Here is a 21,076-nt window from a genome sequence, read left to right on the forward strand (position 1 = left end):
AATATAGTCAAGAACTCAAGACCCAACAATAAGATGTGCATTAGACATGCATAAAGATTAATAAAAATGTGTATACATTTCTATACTATATGCACATTCTTAAAAATTTCAACAACCGTGTACTTTCATTGCAACATATTAAAGAATCAACTTTTTGCACTTCGCTATGAATAATTATAAAAATTATAATGTTAAATTTATTAAGGTGTACTTGCCACATAATTGTCAAAAAAAAATTGCTTTAAATTTAAATTTATAAATGAATATAAAATTTTAGTAATATGGCATAAACAATATTAATTTAGTAAATAAAATAAAATATTTATATAATAATAATTGAATAAATAAAACATAATTATAAAATATTTTCCTTTGAAATTTTTTTTTTTGTGAATATAGAAATTCGTGATAGCATTGCTTTAACATGGGTATAGTCATCGATCATTTTTGTGGACTCTTGGTTAAGAATCCTTATTTATTTGAGAAACATATAAAAATTGTCAAACATTTATGCTTGGAATACTAAGATATTTGAAAATTGATAAGATTAAGAATATGGTTATTAATTCTATAAAAATTATTTGTTTTGATTTTAGTTATTATTAATAGAAAATGGAAAACTTATTTTTACTAATATTTAGAACAATATTTCTTATCACTTTTTCTTTTTAAATATTTTTTATCACTTTTTCTTTTTGGAAGAAGGTTTTTATTTATTGAGAATATATGATTTTGAATATGATTGATATGATCATTAGTACGAAGGATAAAAGGTTTCTTAACATTGTTTTTTATTTTAGTAAAGTTCTTTTGGGAATTAGGAGGAAGTCTTTCCAAAATATTGATAGTATTTTAAGTAATATGGTGATTAAATTTGTTTTAAAAGAGATCATTGATTTCAAGTAAGAAGTTCAAAATTGTTATTTTTCTATTGGTATTTTAAAGAAGAAAATCTATCTGGATAAATTTATAAAACAAGTTTCATAACAAAATTACAGAATTGGATAATGTCATGACAAAATAAATTTATAATCTTTGTGATTTTAAAACAATGATAAACAATAAAGCAAATTAATTTTGTAGAAAAATTACCCTTTTTCTAATTAAAAATTTAATAGAAATCATACAAAAATTTAAAACATAACTAGAATTTATCATAACTCAGAGTCTGTGTCTTGTCCTCCTTGTTTTTTTGGGGATTTATTTTGTTTGTTTATTTATCTATGTAGGTATTGGTGTCATTTTTATAGTATTTGTTGTTGGTTTATTCTTCTTTAGAATTTATATTCTTGATCCTTTGTGTTTTCTTAAGTATTTTATCATCCTATTAGTTTTTAACTCCTTTTAGTATTTTTGTTATTTGTTTAATGGGTCTCAACCCGTATTTTATTGTTGACCCTGTTTTATTTATTGATTACTTTTCTTTGAATATATATATCTTTTGAGTCATGTATATTTTTGTTGGGCCTCAACCCATATTTTATTGTTGACTCTGTTTTATTTATTGATTACTTTTCTTTGTATATATATATTTCTTTTGACTTGTGTATATTTTGTTTTATTTTATTTATTTTCCATTAATTATTTTTATTTTAATTTATTTTATTTCCATTAAGTAGTCTTGACTCATTTTTATAAGTTTTGACTTCCATCCTTGTTTGGAGTTTGACTTTGATTTTTTTTATTCTTGTTAGTTTGGAGTTTGACTTCAAAAAAATTTCAGTAATAGAATTTTTTAATAATATTTAATTTTAAAAAATTAATTTAAATATTATTTTTCAAAAACTAATTATGTAATATAGCCGTTAATAATTGTTTTTAATAAATTAATAAATTAATATCATAATTTAAATATTATTGTCTAAATATAGCCATTACTTAAAATTATGATCTTTATATTACTTTATATTTAAGTCTTGGCCATAATTTACCATCTTATATAATTTCTACCAAAAAATACTTTTTTAACTCATAATCTATTTATAATAAAATAATGTTTTAAAATATTTTTTTGCTTCCAAATTAATCTAAATAATGAAATTAAAATCCTAAATTGAAACAACTAAACTCAGAAAAGACTATGAATACATTGAAATTTAATTATACAATATTAATATCACTAACAAATTATATAAAATACTAATTTAATAAATAAAATAAACTTTTGTAAGTAAAAAACTTTATGAAATATTGATATGTGATAATAAATATAATGTCAGTTAATAAATTCGAAATCAATAATATCATATAAAATCTGCGTCTAGCCCCATGGAGTTTGGTTTTAGATGGAGAACCCATGCTGAGCTGCTTAGCTATGAATCGATATTGGATATACAAACCACGTGGTTTGTGAGGTATGAATCAATGTGATCTATAAAATATAAACTCTACGTACACCTTCCAGAGAGTTGTACTGGGCCGAAAGCCTGACTTGAATTTTGGGATATAACCTCTATTACCTGCGCCATGACATGAATTATTGTCCTTGACATGGGGAGACAGAAAAGGCACGCGTGCCTTAAAACACGACGCTTCATCAAACCCCACACTGTAACGTGTATTCTGATTGATTCCCAAAGTTATCGAATCGGGAAATGACCAGCCTTCATGCCCACAATCATGTTTTTGGCTCCCTGGAGAGGTAGCCGGTTGGAATTTCCCCAACATAGTGCACTCCCACCTTTTCCAATGCTACCCTTTCCTCGTGCGTATCACAAGGTCCAAATTTTCATCTCAGGTTGAATCACTGTGAGGTGAGGTGATAGTTGCTGAATCAGTGTTGGAGTTTTGTAAATTTGGTGAAAATTTGATGATACTATTATAGAGTAATTAGTTCAGTTGGGTTGAATTGGCTGGATTGATAAATGTTTTTATGGTAAGTCCATGGATTTTTGGTATCAAATCTTTTTCAATCCTTAGCGGTTATCAACTAGCTATGCCTATAAGGTTGGCCTTCACAGATAATGCGCTATCCACAAAGATTGCTGACTGTAAAGTGATTAATGGATCTTCTTGCTTCTCATTATAAAATTCCTGCCGGCCTTCCTCCCAACACAACCTGCACAGAGAGTACTGAGAAGCAAGTTTGAAGTTATTTTATGTCTCTTATACAACTTCAATTTTTTTCTTATTATACTGTCAAGACTGGTTTTGATCTGCTTGGAAGGCTATATATGTTGTATTACTGGGGCGATTTTTTGGGTGGGTTTGTTGTTGCCAAGTTTGCAGGCAAGGATCCGGTGTGAAAGGCAGGATTGCTTTCAGGTGAAGGGCTTCTTCAGAAAGTAGCTCGTTCATTTCTATTGAAAACTATCAAAGTTCTGAGTTTTTTTGATAAATAAAATCTTGGTATGGTTATATCTTTTTTTACAGGATGCAGACTTAGTCAATCGGTTTAACTATATTTTCGTACATATCTCTTTCTGACCTGGGTAAACTCATTGTTTTATCACTGGGTGCAACTCAACAACAGGGTTCTTATCTTTTTGTAACTGTCATTTTTCTTGCATGTATGTGTCTTGATTGTTATGTTTTTTCTTATTATTTTGTGACTATCATATATTTTGCACTGTCTGTCCAGATTGTTAAATAGGTCATGAATGCTTTGAAACAGAAATGACAGAGTGATATCCAGATCAAGAATGATTAGAATTAAGGGAGTGGTATTCCTATAAAGTTGGGTGGTGGTTGTGGGATAAGTATGGTTTTATAAAGTTGGGTGGTGGTTGTGGGATAAGTATGGTTTTATAAAGTTGGGTGGTGGTTGTGGGATAAGTATGGTTTTGTGATTCTAATTTATTTCATTTATTTAAATGTGGTATTATTTCTTATTTTCTTATTATTTTGTAATATTTTTTAAGTTAATTATTTGGATGTTATATTTTCAATATTTAAAATTTAAATAATTTGCATTTTTGTTTAAGGTAGATTTAAGAAACCAAAGTATATTTTGCCTTGTATCCATTAGATACAAAAAAAATTTTAAAATCCACAACAATATAACATTAATTCATATGTATAAAGTTCATTGGTTATAGTATCATACAAGGGTTTTACAATCCTCATTAAAAAATTCAAAAATGTGAAAATAAGTTTAAATTATTTAAAATTTAAAAATTAAGAAAAAGGTATCCTTAAAGTTCAAAAATGTGAAAACTGGTTTAAATTATTTAAAATGAAAAAAATAATAAAAAACAGTATCTGTAAAGTTGATTGGTTATAAGATAAATATATTTTATAAAAAATTTAATTATATAATATTAATTTTTTATTTTTAAAAATTTAAAAATACTTTTTGATTAGTAATATTTGCTTATACAATTTTTAATAAAATATTTTTAATATTTTGTATTTTATAACTTATTAAAAATATTTTTAATATTTTGTATTTTATAACTTAAAGGGGATAAGTTAGATTGGCAAGGAAAAACTCCTTGAAATGCTTAAATCTTTTTCTTATATTAAATTTAGAGTGGATAGGTTAAATAAATGAAAAGGTATTTTTTAATATTTCTATCACCCATTATGCTAATTTTACTTTTCACATTAATTTAATGTGGGATGATTATGTGAGAGTAACATATTTACCTTCATTGAAAAATATATATCATATTCTCAACTTACTTTCATAGTCTATGTTTAAAAAAATACAATCTTTTATGTGATATTTGTTTATGATAATTGATAAACTAATTATTTTAATTTTTAATTTTAATGTTTTTTTTTTTTTTTTTTTTATAACATGAAATATTTATATATTAAAATTTAGCTTTATGATTTCATATTTAATTAATATTAATAAAATTATTAATTAGTTTTATTTGTTTTTCAGAACGAAAAAGCATCATGTAAATTATATTGAGAGAATATAAGTTCCAGATTGTACATATAAATGTTTGGGATTTGGAATTTAGATGACTTTTTTTTATAGTAGTTTAAAGAGGAATTTTGGTATGATTTAAAAAAAATTGGCAGAATTTTTTGTAAATCCAGGTTACAGTTATCAAGTTTCAACATTTTTGGTGCTCCAGAATTTTGATGGTGCTAAATCCATTTCCAACCTCAAAAAATGATTCAAACGTTTTCCAGCCAATTTTTTTTAAAATTACTAAATTCCAATAATCCAAACAAATTTACCACATCAACTTATAAAAATCATGTAAACCAATATACTGGTTATTCACTTATAATACTAGCGTTTTTTCACACAAAAAAAATCGACAATCTCAATTGTAAAATCCAACGGATTTATAGTGAAAAAGCGAAGAGTTTTGTTTTCTAGCAATAATCAAACAGCTAATCTAACATTAAAATGACATTTAAAGATGGCTCACCACTTCGGTATATTGTCTTTGCAGACTAATCCCTTTTTTTTGTAGGAGCGGCGCCCACATCATGCAACTGTTAGCATCATGGAGAAACAGAAGACTGGGACAGGGTATTCATCATGGATGTTCCCTGCCTGCATTCGTTGGTTCGAAGAAGAGAAATTCCATGTCATCATGGCGCCCCGCCGACTCACCTGCCAGCTTGGACAATGACAGGGACAACAGCAAGGCATCTCCGATTCCTCCACGCGGACACCTTGTGGTGTGCGTGGGGAAGGAACGCCAGCGCTTCGTGATTAAAACAGAGTATGTTAATCACCCCCTGTTTAAAGTACTGCTGGAGGAGGCAGAGAAAGAGTATGGATTCCAGAATGAAGGGCCTCTCGCATTGCCATGTCAAGTGGCGTTTTTCCACAGGATTCTGTTGATGCTGCAGGGTCATTAGAATCAGAAATGAATTCCTGCTATGGAATCCCCAGTTGATCTTACATACATAGCTTTCTAAGTTGTTCTAATGCAGTTAGAGCATGTAATTTTTTCAATTATGTGATAGATATTAAAGACAATTATATTTAGGGTTTGTAAATTTCTGTGGGGCTGATCTTGTATGTGAAATGTTGGAAATTGTTTCACAGTTGTATTTTTATTCACAGAATCCTCAATTCAGAAATGTAGTATTTCTTTTTTTTTTAATATATGGTATTTTTATGATTGTAAATTTTGAGAATATTTTTAAGTTTAGAAAAGTGGTTATATGTTTGATGTCTCTTCTCCCCACTATCAGATTCCAAGATATTCCCAAAATCTGCAACCAAAATAATGTTAATAAATTAAAAATGACACTGTCCATTAATGTAAATAGCTTTTTTAATATGCTTTTTACAAGTTTAACCCATTCCAAGATATTCCCAAAATCTGCAACTGAAATAAGTTTAATATAGTAGAAATGACTCCGTCCATTAATGTAAACAATTTTTTTAATCTGCTCTTTACAAGTTTAACCCAAAAGATTCATTGTAATGCAGAAACAATAAGTCATGGGGTTGTGGTCCAACAGCCAGGTGGGGAGGTTTGGTCCCACAGGTCTCACGGTCTGATTCCAAGCAAGACTATGTGAGCCTGAGAGCTGTTCCAGAGGCTATTTCTTCAGTTGAAAAAAAATCCAGAAATAGTAACAAAATAACAAATAATACTAGAACAGTAAATAATGTGTCAGATATAATTGATTATAAGTTTGATATAATGAAAAAATCAACATAATAAAATATTATTGAACTTAATTGAAATCCAATTTCAATAAATATGAAGCAAAATAAATAGTCTATATTTATTAAAATTTATTAAAAATATAAATACTTAGTATTTTTTTAATTTTATATTTATTAAAAGTATAAAAATGATTTATATCTTTTAAATTCTATATTTATTATAACTTATAAAAAATATGTACATCATAAAACTTATTAAAAATATGAAAATGCTTCACACTTTGTGAATTGACATACATATATATATATATACAATTTACAATCTAAAAATATATTCTATATTCATTAAAACTCAGAAATGCTCTACATCTATCAAATTCACATAAAATAAATACAATAATATATATATATAAATAAAAACACAAAATAAACGAAATAGTCATAGCTCTCCTCCTCTCTCCCTATAGTAGGCTCCAGATAGTGAGTGCCTTCTTATATGGCCTGGTACGCATTCTTTCCCCTTTATAAGGGAGGGGAATAGGTGTGCTAGCTGCCCTGCCCACCTTCCTGCTTTTCTGCGCAGTGAAAAAAGAAATATCGGGTCTAATAGATGGAATACGAGGTCCTGTACGATCTTATGTTTGCAATATGCTTTTTTATAATATGGGATGAGGTGCGCTCCCCGTTGTGGGAAGGTATTCTATATTAATTGAAACTTAAAAATGCCTCACTCAAATCCATACCAAATAAATACAAATAATATCACATTTACATCAAATGAATACACAAAATTTACAAATACTTAAATTTAAACCAAATTATTATAAAATTAACCAAAGACTGAATAGGTGTTGACAATACTTTGTAAATACATTTGCAATACTTTGTTCCACAAAAATTATTCCTTGACATAACTTTGACCATCACATTTGAATATGGATTGTATTTGAGGATGTTTTTCATCATCCTCAAACATCTTTTTTCTAACAAATTCTGACTCTACAATTAAATGAGATAGTGTTGGTTGCGATTAACTCGCATTAAGTCATATCTCTTTCTACCATTATAATATGTAAGTTTAATTCTAATTGGTAAATGATGCGCATGCGAACTATATGTAAGTTTAAATCTAATTGTGGTTAAGAGTGATTTGTTACCAACATGAATCTAGATATATTAATCTATTTGCTTTAGGTTTGTTTTATATTTTTTTACTTAATCATTAAGTTAAGAGGTTTAATTTATAGTTTAAGGAAAGTTTGTCTATTTTTTTGTCTTTTTAAAATTAAAAATTATGTTTAAAATAAAAAATTAATGTCTGTTTAAATCTTATACTTTTCAAAAATATTTCAACAAGAGATTTAAATAAACTATTTGAAGATCTATGTTAACTAATTTATGTCCATATCAACTTCATATATATCTATATATAGAAAAAAATAAGTTTTTATGGTTAAATTTTTTGTTTGGTCTTATATATACTTTATTTAGCATTTAAAAATACAATTTAAACAATGAAAAATAACACATTGCATTTTGTACTCTAAAAAAGTTTACACGTGAAGAAATTTGATCCCTCTCGACTCATGTTAGATTCGTACATAAGATGGATCTATGCTTGTTTATATCCAATGCAAATATGATTATTTTGCCAAAGGATGTGAGTAGATTTATGGATTTTAGTTAAAAAGGGGGGTCTCCATAGTATGAGGTTCTCTCTTTTTGGTTATTTAGCGTAGTTGCCAAAGAATGCACTGTAGACATAGAAAATATCTTTATCCTTAGCAATTATTGACCATAAGACCTGATTTAGCTTTTTGGTTGAACATCCATATGTATTTGCACTCGTGACACTTGTGTCTGAAGTATTTGCCTACTTGAATAGTTGGAATTTATCCACACTCTATTTGTATTTTCCTACTTGAATGGTTGGAATTTATCCACACCCTATTTATATATGCCAACCTTATTTGGGATTAAAGATTTCTTGCAATTGATATAGCTCTCTTGCGTTTCATTCAAATCCATTTACATTGTTCCCCCAATTCAAACTCTAGGGATAAATTATAAGAAGATCAAGTTGAATTCAAGCCTTCTAAAATAGATGCCAAAGTTAGATAAAGAGATACAGTTTGAACACATTCAACATGTGGACTATTTTTCTCATAAATAATTAATATGCTTCAGTCAAATGTTCAACCTTGGAAGAAAATCACATCAAGGCTCCAGGTAGGTGCATATCGCTAGTAGCTACATTTTCTAAATAACATAGTTGAAATTTCATGGACCATCCAAAACAGGTGTGAAATCTTCCTATGGAAACTTAGAAATAACGTGAAATGGTTTTCAATGCCCTGAGATACGTGATTACCATGAATAAATGGTTTTCAATGCCCTGAGATATGTGATTACCATGAATTGAGGCAACAAACAACCTAATGATTTGTACCACTGCCATTTTTCATCGTACAACTAGAGTGTACATTCATTTGAACCGTAACTGGAGTGAGTACAGTTGATCATGTGATGTCACACCAATGTTGGTGGTCAATACAAGTCTTTGGAAGTGAAAGGCACAACAAAATATGGGGAAATATATCTCGCCAATCTATATTAAAAGGGCTTAACCCATCAAAATACATGAGTAAAATTTAGCCAAGCTAACAATAGATCTCACATGTAAGGGAGAGATAAGTGAGGACTATACAATTTTGGAGTCTTTCACTAATGAAAATATTTTTTTTCCAAATCGTGGTATTTATTATTTAAAATGTGTTTTTAACTACATGTATGGATTCAACAACATGAAAAACCCTTGGAGAACTCTAACTTGTGATTGAAACAAATACTTTTCGATTTTGGGCAAATTAGATCGAAAAATACATTAAAAAACCCTTTGAAACATGTGACATAAATATCACTCTTATTGACCAAAAAATTAGTTTTTGAGTTATGAATATAAATGCATAACCACTCCAGTATAATATTTCTATTCAAATTCTAGATGCAAAGAATTTACATTCTCTTAATAAACATTTTATTCCATTGTTGAACCCTTTGCAATGGAGTCTACGCAAATTTGGTCGTTTTCTCTATAAGAAATTTACACTTCACATGAAATAATAAGTCCACATTATTGGGGTCATACATAGAGTAGCTAACAAATGTTTCGTCTTTTGTTTGCATATGCACAATGTGGGGCTTCTAATGGATGGTGAGCCTACATATGAAATCTTATAAATGGCTCTGCATGCTGAAAAAGGTGAAGAGGGTACCAAAACAAACAAAAAGTTAAAACAAACCCTATGCAACATTTATCGTCAACAATCCATATTCTCAGTCAATTAATAATTCTCAAGACTTATGAGGAAACAATAAATTTCAAACTAAAACCCAACACAAAACCCTAGTTATTCATGCCATGTTATTAAAGGGAAATCATGAATAGTACCTATCGGCATGGATAAGCATGGTGTAAATTTAGAAAAAATTTGGATAGTGATCGCATTATGATTATACCAAACACGAATAGGTTAAATGGTTTGTTTAACCACAAGCTAGCACTCCTTTGTTATTATTGGTCAGAGGAGAATAGATCGACGTCGATGTCATTGTTGAACTCTTTGCAATAGATTCTGCACAAGTTTTGGCATTTTGTCTATAACCAATTTACAATTCAAGGAAATAAAAAGGCCACATTATTGGGGTCATACATGGAGTAGCTAATATACATTCCTACTTATGTTTTCATATGCACAATGCAGGGCTTCTAATGGATGGTGAGCCTACATATGAAATATCATGATGTCCACAATCTTCTAAATGGCTCTGCATGTTGATAAAGGCGAAGAGGTTACGAAAACAAACAAAAAGTTAAAACAAACCCTACGTAATATTTATCTCCAACAATCCATATTCTTAATCGATTGATAATTCTTAGGACTTTTAAGGTAGCAATGTGGCCTTAATCCTTGGTTTCCATGCTATGTAAGGACTATAATATTCTTCTTGTTATCCTGGGCAGCATTTCAAGCAAGTTCCAAAACCTCAGAGGTAATATATTAAAAAACAATAGCGAGGTACACCAGAACACCAACCCTGACACACTCTGCATACTTTTGTCCAGAAGGAAAATAGAAATTCTTCCTACCGAGAATTGCAAGCCACCTTCTGCGACCTAGACAAAAACTTTGTAGACTTGGCCTTCCCACGACTACCTTTTGCAACAAAAGAACTAATTTTTGGAGGGATTTAGACTCAAAAACCAAACCTCATATTTTGTGTTTCCTTATTGGATTGGCACTAATCTCTATTTTCTTCCATCGCCTGTTTGATATCCTAAAATAGTGAAAAGTTGTTTCATTAAAGCTACATTCACATCACCTTATGCCTCATTAGTAATCCTACTAAGGATAACCTTATTGAGCCATAGGAGAGTTAGTCAGTGAAGATATATTTCTTAAGTGACAATGGTGATTGTCATAGTATTTCCCTATGGGGTTGTGCCTTGTGAATTAGAGCTTTTATCATCCAATACAATTTGAAGTGTAATAGGCTTGAATCAAGATGAAGAATGCATAACACATGGAGAAATAACCTATGCGTAATAGTTTGACATTGTAATAAAATACCAAAAAGGAACCACAAAACAATTTATGGATTGCTTAGGATACCTTGCAAGAAAATGATTTAGCATGGTAGGCTATGTAATTCTTCTTAGATAGAGTTTTGCATCCAATTTGATCCTCCAAAAATCATTTATAACCAAAACGATAATTTTCTCTACTACTTTTGGTAATTGTTTGGAATTAGTTTATACCAAACAAAGGGAAGTATTTCTGTCCATTCAAATGATATTGATTCAATTGAGGTAGAAAATTGCACTATGATTCAATCATTATGTATATTCAATTAGAAACATTCAAAAATATAGAACGTCAATATCACATGTCTACAACATAATTACAATCATGAAATACACGATGTGATAAGCACTTCACCTTTTGAAGCATGTCTTGGATTCTTATTCAGTAATGCATTATATATTTTGGATCTTTGGGTTCATATTGGAGGTGATAAGGATGAAAGAGGTCATTGAAAAAAAATATGTAATAAAGTTCCTTACCCACATCTAAAATATTCATAATCAAATTCAGAAGCCTTAATATAATAACATTCATTAAATTTAAACAAAAAAATGAACTACTCATCTCTTGAACTCATTTTTTCAGAGATTTAGATTGAGGAACCAAACCTCATATTTTGAGTTTCCTTGTTGGATTGGCACTAATATCTATTGCCTTCCATCACCTCTTTGATATCCTAAAATAGTAAAAAGGTTGTTTCACTAAAGCTACATTCACATCACCTTATGCCTCATTATAAATCCTACTAAGGATAACCTTATTGAGCCATAGGAGAGTTAGTCAATGAAGATATGTTTCTTAAGTGAAAAAGGTGATTGTGATAGTAATTCCCTATGGGGTTGTGCCTTGTGGCTTAGAGTTTTTATCATCCAATACAATTTGAAGTGTAATAGGCTTGAATCAAGATGAAGAATGCATACCACATGGAACAATAATCTATGTGTAATAGATTGACATTGTGATAAAATATCAAAAGGAACCACAAAACAATTTATGGATTTCTTAGGATTCCTTACAAGAAAATGATTTAGCATGGTAGGCTATGTAATTCTTCCTAGATATAGTTTTGCATCCAATTTGATCCTCAAAAAATCATCTATAACCAAAACAATAAATTCTCTACTACTTTTGGCAATTGTTATGGAATTGGTTTATACCAAACAAAGGGAAGTATTTCCTTCCATTCACATGATAATGACTCAATTGAGGTAGAAAATTGCATTATGATTCAATCATTGTGTATATTCAATTAGAACCATTCAAAAATATAGAACTTCAACATCCCATGTCTACAACATAATTACAATCATTAAATACACGATGTGATAAACACTTCACCTTTTGAAGCATGTCTTGGATTCTTGTCCAATAATGCATTATCTATTTTGGATCTCTAGGTTCATATTGGAGGTAATAAGGAGGAAAGAGGTCATTGAAAAATAATATGTAATAAAGTTCCTTACCCACATCTAAAAGATTTCTAATCAAATTCAAAAGCCTTAATATAATAACATTCATTAAATTTACCCAAAAAATGAGCTACTCATCTCTTGAACTCATTTTTGCAGAGATTTAGACTCAGGAACCAAACCTCATATTTTGAGTTTCCTTGTTGGATTGGCACTAATATCTATTGCCTTCCATCACCTCTTTGATAATATCCTAAAATAGTAAAAAAATCGTTTCACTAAAGCTACATTCACATCACCTTATGCCTCATTAGTAATCCTACTAAGGATAACTTTATTGAGCCACAGGAGAGATAGTTAATGAAGATATGTTTCTTAAGTGAAAATGGTGATTGTCATAGTAGTTCCCTATGGGGTTGTGCCTTGTGGATTAGAGTTTTTATCATCCAATACAATTCAAAGTGTAATAGGCTTGAATCAAGATGAAGAATGCATACCACATGGAACAATAATCTATGTGTAATAGATTGACATTGTGATAAAATATCAAAAGGAACCACAAAACAATTTATGGATTTCTTAGGATTCCTTACAAGAAAATGATTTAGTATGGTAGGCTATGTAATTCTTCCTAGATATAGTTTTGCATCCAATTTGATCCTCAAAAAATCATCTATAACCAAAACAATAAATTTCTCTACTACTTTTGGCAATTGTTATGGAATTGGTTTATACCAAACAAAGGGAAGTATTTCCTTCCATTCACATGATAATGAAAGGGAAGTATTTCCTTCCATTCACATGATAATGAAAGGGAAGTATTTCCTTCCATTCACATGATAATGAATTAATTGAGGTAGCAAATTGCACTATGATTCAATCATTATGTATATTCAATTAGAAACAAAATTCAAAAATATAGAACATCAACATCCCATGTCTACAACATAGTTACAATCATGAAATACACAATGATATACATGAAGTGATAAGCACTTCATCCTTTAAAGCGTGTCTTGGATTCTTGTTCAATAATGCATTATCTATGTTGGAACTTTGGGTTCATATTGGAGATAATAAGGATGAAAGATGTCATTTCAAAACAATATATAATAAAGTTCCTTGCCCGCATCTAAAAGATTCATAATCAAATTCAAAAAGCTTAATATAATAACATTCATTAAATTTATCCAAAAAAATGAACTACTCATCTCCTCAACTAAGAGTTACATTAAAAATGAATACAATAATAACCCATGATGATGTAATGATTCTCCCTATGATCTCCTTAAATGATGAATCACTTTTATAACCTACTCATATTATTTATATAATTATGATTATATACACTTATTATTACAATATCATATATTTTTTTAAAGAAAATTTCACTTTAAAAACAAAACAAAAGCATGAGCATAAATCAAGTCAAAGCAACCTAACCCTATGGATTTTAATAACTTTTCCATTAGTTTACTTGTACTTTTCATGCATGCAAAGTCCAATATATCTAATAAATGTAAATACATGAAGTTGTTGTTGTGGGAATTTTATACAGAGAATAGTGCTAAGATGCTTAAAGGAGAGGGGCCTGTACCTGGGCTACAAAGGATAAAGTGTTTATTTCATTTTTCCTTGTGCACATTTCGATAATAGAATTCTATGGAAGTCATGGCATGTTGGAAAAAATCGGAGAAATTTTCAACTCCAATCAATTATGTAAGGTGTCGCTTTCACGTTATTTGTCATTCTGATAGTGTGCATTCTCTAAAAGTTCTCATTAAGTCATATGAGAGTTGTCCAATCTATTTGATCATGGAAAAAGCACCAGGGCCAAGTCTCTTTATCCTTTCAATGTGACACTCGCAGGACATGATATGCTTTTGGGATCTCCTCCTTCCACAAATAGAATCATTCAGCACTCCAAAATGCTAAAAATAGAAAAGCACATAGGGAAGATTAGACATATCTACCTATTTCCCACCCAATAGAAGCTTTCATGGCCACATATGTTTGTTGTCATAATGCTAGCTTCTGCATTTGGGAAAAGCACATCTAGTTTTGAATCTTCAAAACAATTCAATTGATCTCTGAAATTTTTGGGCTCCACAGTGTTTATAAGAAAACATTAGTCTGGGAGTTTGATAAGATGGCAGTGAGCTTAGCTCTCAAATTACCTGGAATAGAGAGGATCTCTCAGATGGGTTTGGAAACCAACAAGCATATGATTGATGGCCTTTCCTTCATGACACCATATTAAGTGTCAATAATTGATCAAACCCGAACTGCAACACTGAAGCCAACTCTACATTTTTGGTTCCGAAAATGATAACAATGGGTGGCGTCGGAGCAACCCCAAGATTTTGTAATTGATCACTTACATTTTGCAGACTGGAGAGAAAGACAATGATTCATAGATGTAATTTCAAGAATGAGAAAATCAATCATATACACGATCAGAGGGATCAAAGAGATTCATTTCATCAACGATCAGAAATAAATTCAATGAATCCATTATTCACCCCACAAAATATAGGCTACTAATACAATGCAATTGTGCAGTTATTAGCAGAGGCATTCATGTGTGGGCATAATTACTACTTACATAACACATGAGGAGATACATTGGTTCCCTTTCAACAAGGGGCTCAGATCTGGCGTCTACTTTGTCGGAGCTTGACAGAGCAACCTTGAAGTATTTATGAATAGATAGATCTTTATCATGTGAATCGGGGACTAAGAAGACTTCCCAACACCCCAGGAAGGATGCTAGTATAGCAACAGTCACAGTTGTAAAGTGTGATCTTATTGGCTAAAATCTAGACGCAACAATCGAAAGAAACAACTGACCTTGGCAAGACTGTAACAATAATCTCTTGAAAGGGATTCCCTTATGCGGTGCATGGTCACATTCATCCTCTCTCTACAACCGAGCACCTTGAATAATAATAGCTCCTTTTTTAATTTCTCTCTGGGCATAGATGATATGGTAAAATAGAATATATCCATGGGCACATATGATGAAGCTCGAGGAGCCGATTCCAAGCATGTCTGAACCATCGGTTAAAGAAAAAGTGGAAACCCCAATGGTTGAAGAAGTTGAAAAGCCAAAGGAGCATGAAGTCGGTTGATAACAGACGAACACAAGAAGTCAATTCACATTTCAATTAGGATTTGGTGTTGGAATCCAATGGCTAACCTTTTTTCAATCATTTAACACTCAATCTAACGCTACAGATGAGTACAGAGTGGAAAATGGGGGATTTCTTCTCAGAGGGGAACGCCTTACAACGTAATTATATTCCATACACCGTAGTTCCATACATCACTTTTATTATAATTATCATCATCGTATTTTCCAAGATTTGATATAGAATAAATTTAATGTAACCTTAAATTACTTTGAAAGCCGCACTTATGAAAGAATTTTCTAAATATGAAATTGCTTAGAAGAAAGATTGAGAACCTATTGATGTTGTTGTTCTGGATATCTAGTGTTATAATCGTGACCAAGAAATCCGCACCCCACTACCCCACTAAATACTTAACCTAGGAAGAAATTCACACCCTATTAAATACAAGATTTAACCCAGAAAAAAATGAACACCCAAAAAGAAGGGTGGAACCTTTACCATCATACCAGGGAGTGAACCCCTACCCTATGCTACTTATACTTTGACCACCTCATGTCATGCACCTCATATTGTACTACATAATCCACAATTAGTTGTGCCTTCTTCCCATTGACCACTTCAACCAAAACTTTTTTCTCTTCCTTATATACTTGAATGGATTGCTTTTGTGCTTTTGTGTGTTTGCCTCCTAATTGAAATATTCTTTTTGGTTCAAGGTTTCCACCTGCATGATCCAGAGGTTAAAATGTTTAGAATGCAAAGACAATGTTCCATGCACAATAGGATGCCTTAATTCTAAGACAATTATTTTTAGGATTTCCTTAGAGGGCTAATTCACTTTCACACCAAGAAAAATTATCTTTTAGAGCTATCGATGTTGGGCTACAGAACAAGAAAAATGGGCAGATGATTTTTTGTTGCACCTTTGCAAATAGTGTTGAAAAATATTGATGTCCTCCAATCAAAATGGAGACCATGAACATAAGTTTCTACCTAGAAGTTAGAATAGTCTGTGGGAACCAGAAAAGAATAAATTATGAGGAGGTTTCTAGGTGTTTGACATACTACTTTATAACCTCTGCGAAATTCATGTTCCTAGACTAAACACCTCAAATAAAAATTCTACAATATGTGAGTGAGATGAAAAAATTATGGAATTAGAAATAGGTTCTTGAGAGGGAGTGGTGGCCTTGGATGATTTTAGTGGCTCTACTTATCACACCAAGTGAAAACTTGATATGCATAAATCCTCATCAACCCGAAATTCAATACCCAGATTCCTAAGAATCCAAATCTCTAAGAGGAATGTCATACCTAGATACCAAAACCAGAAATGTCATACCTAGATACAAAAATTCAATCTACTAGGGGGAATGTCAACATCCAAGAAAAAATTCAATACCATAAATTCCATGCGCCAAGAGCAATGTCAATGTCCAAGCATCAAACCACTGCCCATAAATTATTAGTCAAAAACACGTGAAGAAATTTGATCCCCTCTCGGCTCATGTTAGATTCGTACATAAGATGGACCTATGATCGTTTATATCCAATGCAAATATGATTATGTTGCCAAAGGATGTGAGTAGATTTTTGGATTTTAGTTAAAAAGAAGGGTCTCCATAGTATGACGTTCTCTCTTTTTGGTTATTTAGGGTAGTTGCCAAAGAATGCACTGTAGACATAGAAAATATCTTTATCCTTAGCAATTATAGCAAAGATCTTTATCCTTAGCAATTATTGACCATAAGACCCTGATTTAGTTTTTTGGTTGAACATCCATATGTATTTGCAGTCGTGACACTTGTGTCTGAAGTATTTGCCTACTTGAATAGTTGGAATGTATCCACACCCTATTTGTATTTTCCTACTTGAATGGTTGGAATTTATCCACACCCTATTTTTAAATATTTCTTGCCATTGATATAGCTCTCTTGCGTTTCATTCAAATCCATTTACATTGTTCCCCCAATTCAAACTCTAGGGATAAATTATAAGAAGATCAAGTTGAATTCAAGCCTTCTAAAATAGATGCCAAAGGTTAGATAAAGAGATACAGTTTGAGCACATTCAACATGTGGACTATTTTTCTCATAAATAATTAATATGCTTCAGTCAAATGTTCAACCTTGGAAGAAAATCACATCAAGGCTCCAGGTAGGTGCATATCACTAGTAGCTACGGTTTCTAAATAACATAGTTGAAATTTCATGGGCCATCCAAAACAGGTGTGAAATCTTCCGATGGAAACTTAGAAATAACATGAAATGGTTTTCAATGCCCTGAGATATGTGATTACCATGAATTGAGGCAACAAACAGCCTAATGATTTGTACCACTGCCATTTTTCATTGTACAACTAGAGTGTACATTCATCTGAACCGTAACTGGAGTGAGTACAGTTGATCATGTGATGTCACACCAATGTTGGTGGTCAATACAAGTCTCTGGAAGTGAAAGGCACAACAAAATACGGGGAAATATATCTCGCCAATCTATATTAAAAGGGCTTAACCCATCAAAATACATGAGTAAAATTTAGCCAAGCTGACAATAGATCTCACATGTAAGGGAGAGATAAGTGAGGACTATACAATTTTGGAGTCTTTCACTAATGAAAATATTTTTTTTCCAAATCGTGGTATTTATTATTTAAAATGTGTATGGATTCAACAACATGAAAAACCCTTGGAGAACTCTAAGTTGTGATTGAAACAAATACTTTTCGATTTTGAGCAAATTAGATCGAAAAATACATTAAAAAACCCTCTGAAACATGTGACATAAATATCACTCTTATTGACCAAAAAATTAGTTTTCAAGTTATGAATATAAATGCATAACCACTCGAGTACAATATTTCTATTCAAATTCTAGATGCAAAGAATTTACATTCTCTTAATAAACATTTTATGCCATTGTTGAACCCTTTGCAATGGAGTCTATACAAATTTGGTCATTTTCTCTATAAGAAATTTACACTTCACATGAAATAATAAGTCCACATTATTGGGGTCATACATAGAGTAGCTAACAAATGTTTCGTCTTTTGTTTGCATATGCACAATGTGGGGCTTCTAATGGATGGTGAGCCTACATATGAAATCTTATAAATGGCTCTACATGCTGAAAAAGGTGAAGAGGGTACCAAAACAAACAAAAAGTTAAAACAAACCCTATGCAACATTTATCATCAACAATCCATATTCTCAGTCAATTAATAATTCTCAAGACATATGAGGAAACAATAAATTTCAAACTAAAACCCAACACAAAACCCTAGTTATTCATGCCGTGTTATTAAAGGGAAATCATGAACAGTACCTATCGGCATGGATAAGCATGATGTAAATCTGGAAAAAATTTGGATAGTGATTGCATTATGATTATACCAAACAAGAATAGGTTAAATGGTTTGTTTAACCACAAGCTAGCACTACTTTGTTATTATTGGTCGGAGGAGAATAGATCGACGTCGATGTCATTATTGAACTCTTTGCAATAGATTTTGCACAAGTTTTGGCATTTTATCTATAACCAATTTACAATTCACAGGAAATAAAAAGGCCACATTATTGGGGTCACACATGGAGTAGCTACAATACATTCCTACTTATGTTTTCATATCCACAATGCAGGGCTTCTAATGGATGGTGAGCCTACATGTGAAATATCATGGTGTCTACAATCTTCTAAATGGCTCTGCATGTTGATAAAGGCGAAGAGGGTATGAAAACAAACAAAAAGCTAAAACAAACCCTACGCAATATTTATCTCCAACAATCCATATTCTTAATCGATTGATAATTCTCAGGACTTTTGAGGCAGCAATGTGGCCTTAATCCTTGGTTTCCATGCTATATAAGGACTATAATATTCTTCTCGTTATCCTGGGCAACATTACAAGCAAGTTCCAAAACCTCAGAGGTAATATATTAAAAAACAATAGCAAGGTGCACCAGAACACCAACCCTGACACGCTCTGCATACTTTCATCCAGAAGGAACCTGGAAATTCTTCCTACTGAGAATTGCAAGCCACCTTTTGTGACTTGGACACAAAATTTGTAGACTTGGCCTTCCCACGACTACCTTTTGCAACAAAAGAACTAATTTTTGGAGGGATTTAGACTCAAAAACCAAACCTCATATTTTGTGTTTCCTTATTGGATTGGCACTAATCTCTATTTTCTTCCATCACCTCTTTGATATCCTAAAATAGTGAAAAAGTTGTTTCACTAAAGCTACATTCACATCACCTTATGCCTCATTAGTAATCCTACTAAGGATAACCTCATTGAGCCATAGGAGAGTTAGTTAGTGAAGATATATTTCTTAAGTGACAATGGTGATTGTCATAGTATTTCCCTATGGGGTTGTGCCTTGTGAATTAGAGCTTTTATCATCCAATACAATTTGAAGTGTAATAGGCTTGAATTAAGATGAAGAATGCATACCACATGGAGAAATAACCTATGTGTAATAGTTTGACATTGTAATAAAATACCAAAAAGGAACCACAAAACAATTTATGGATTGCTTAGGATACCTTGCAAGAAAATGATTTAGCATGGTAGGCTATGTAATTCTTCTTAGATAGAGTTTTGCATCCAATTTTATCCTCCAAAAATCATTTATAACCAAAACAATAAGTTTCTCTACTACTTTTGGCAATTTTTTGGAATTAGTTTATACCAAACAAAGGGAAGTATTTCCGTCCATTCAAATGATATTGACTCAATTGAGGTAGAAAATTGCACTATGATTCAATCATTATGTATATTCAATTAGAAACATTCAAAAATATAGAACGTCAATATCACATGTCTACAACATAATTACAATCATTAAATACACGATGTGATAAACAATTCACCTTTTGAATCATGTCTTGGATTCTTGTTCAATAATGCATTATCTATTTTGGATCTCTGGGTTCATATTGGACGTAGTAAGGAGGAAAGAGGTGTTAGGATATTCCGACACATAGGAAATAGTTAAGTTCAACTTGGTCTAGTATAGAGTTAGGTATAGAGTTAGGTAAAGTGTGTTTCTTTACCGTTGTACATTTTGTAACTTACAATCCGACGGTCACGATATGTAGTGATCCGACGGTTCACTCTCTCCTCGGTATTACCGACACTTGAACCGTGGCTTGACACCCGATTGGTCCATGAGTTCTATTTAAAGCGCATGGAGGGTCATTGTTCGGGTAATCCTTCTATGAGAGAAAGCTTATGTAAATTTTCATTCTTTGATTAATAAATTGCCTGAAGTGGCCACGTTGGCTCAGGCCGTGGACTGTTTCCCTCTTTGAGGGTTTTAACCACGTCAAAAATACTGGTGTATTGAT

The 21,076-nt window shown here is 31.3% G+C and overlaps 1 protein-coding gene across 1 annotated transcript; it reads left to right on the forward strand.

Annotated features, from left to right (window-relative positions):
* Window positions 1-5,394: 5,394 nt before the first annotated feature.
* Window positions 5,395-5,772, forward strand: LOC149208416 (auxin-induced protein X15-like). Its single transcript, XM_089398336.1, has one exon. The coding sequence runs from the start codon at window positions 5,395-5,397 to the stop codon at window positions 5,770-5,772; it is 378 nt and encodes a 125-aa protein (XP_089254462.1).
* Window positions 5,773-21,076: the final 15,304 nt, after the last annotated feature.

This window comes from Pinus tabuliformis, chromosome 1_2 (assembly GCF_031772625.1).
Source record: "Pinus tabuliformis cultivar Carrire ecotype Pingquan chromosome 1_2, CPIR1, whole genome shotgun sequence".
NCBI classification, from domain to species: Eukaryota; Viridiplantae; Streptophyta; class Pinopsida; order Pinales; family Pinaceae; genus Pinus; species Pinus tabuliformis.

Excerpts from the sequence above, each read along its gene's own strand:
- LOC149208416 (XM_089398336.1), top strand. The coding sequence starts at position 5,395 with ATGCAACTGTTAGCATCATGGAGAAACAGAAGACTGGGACAGGGTATT.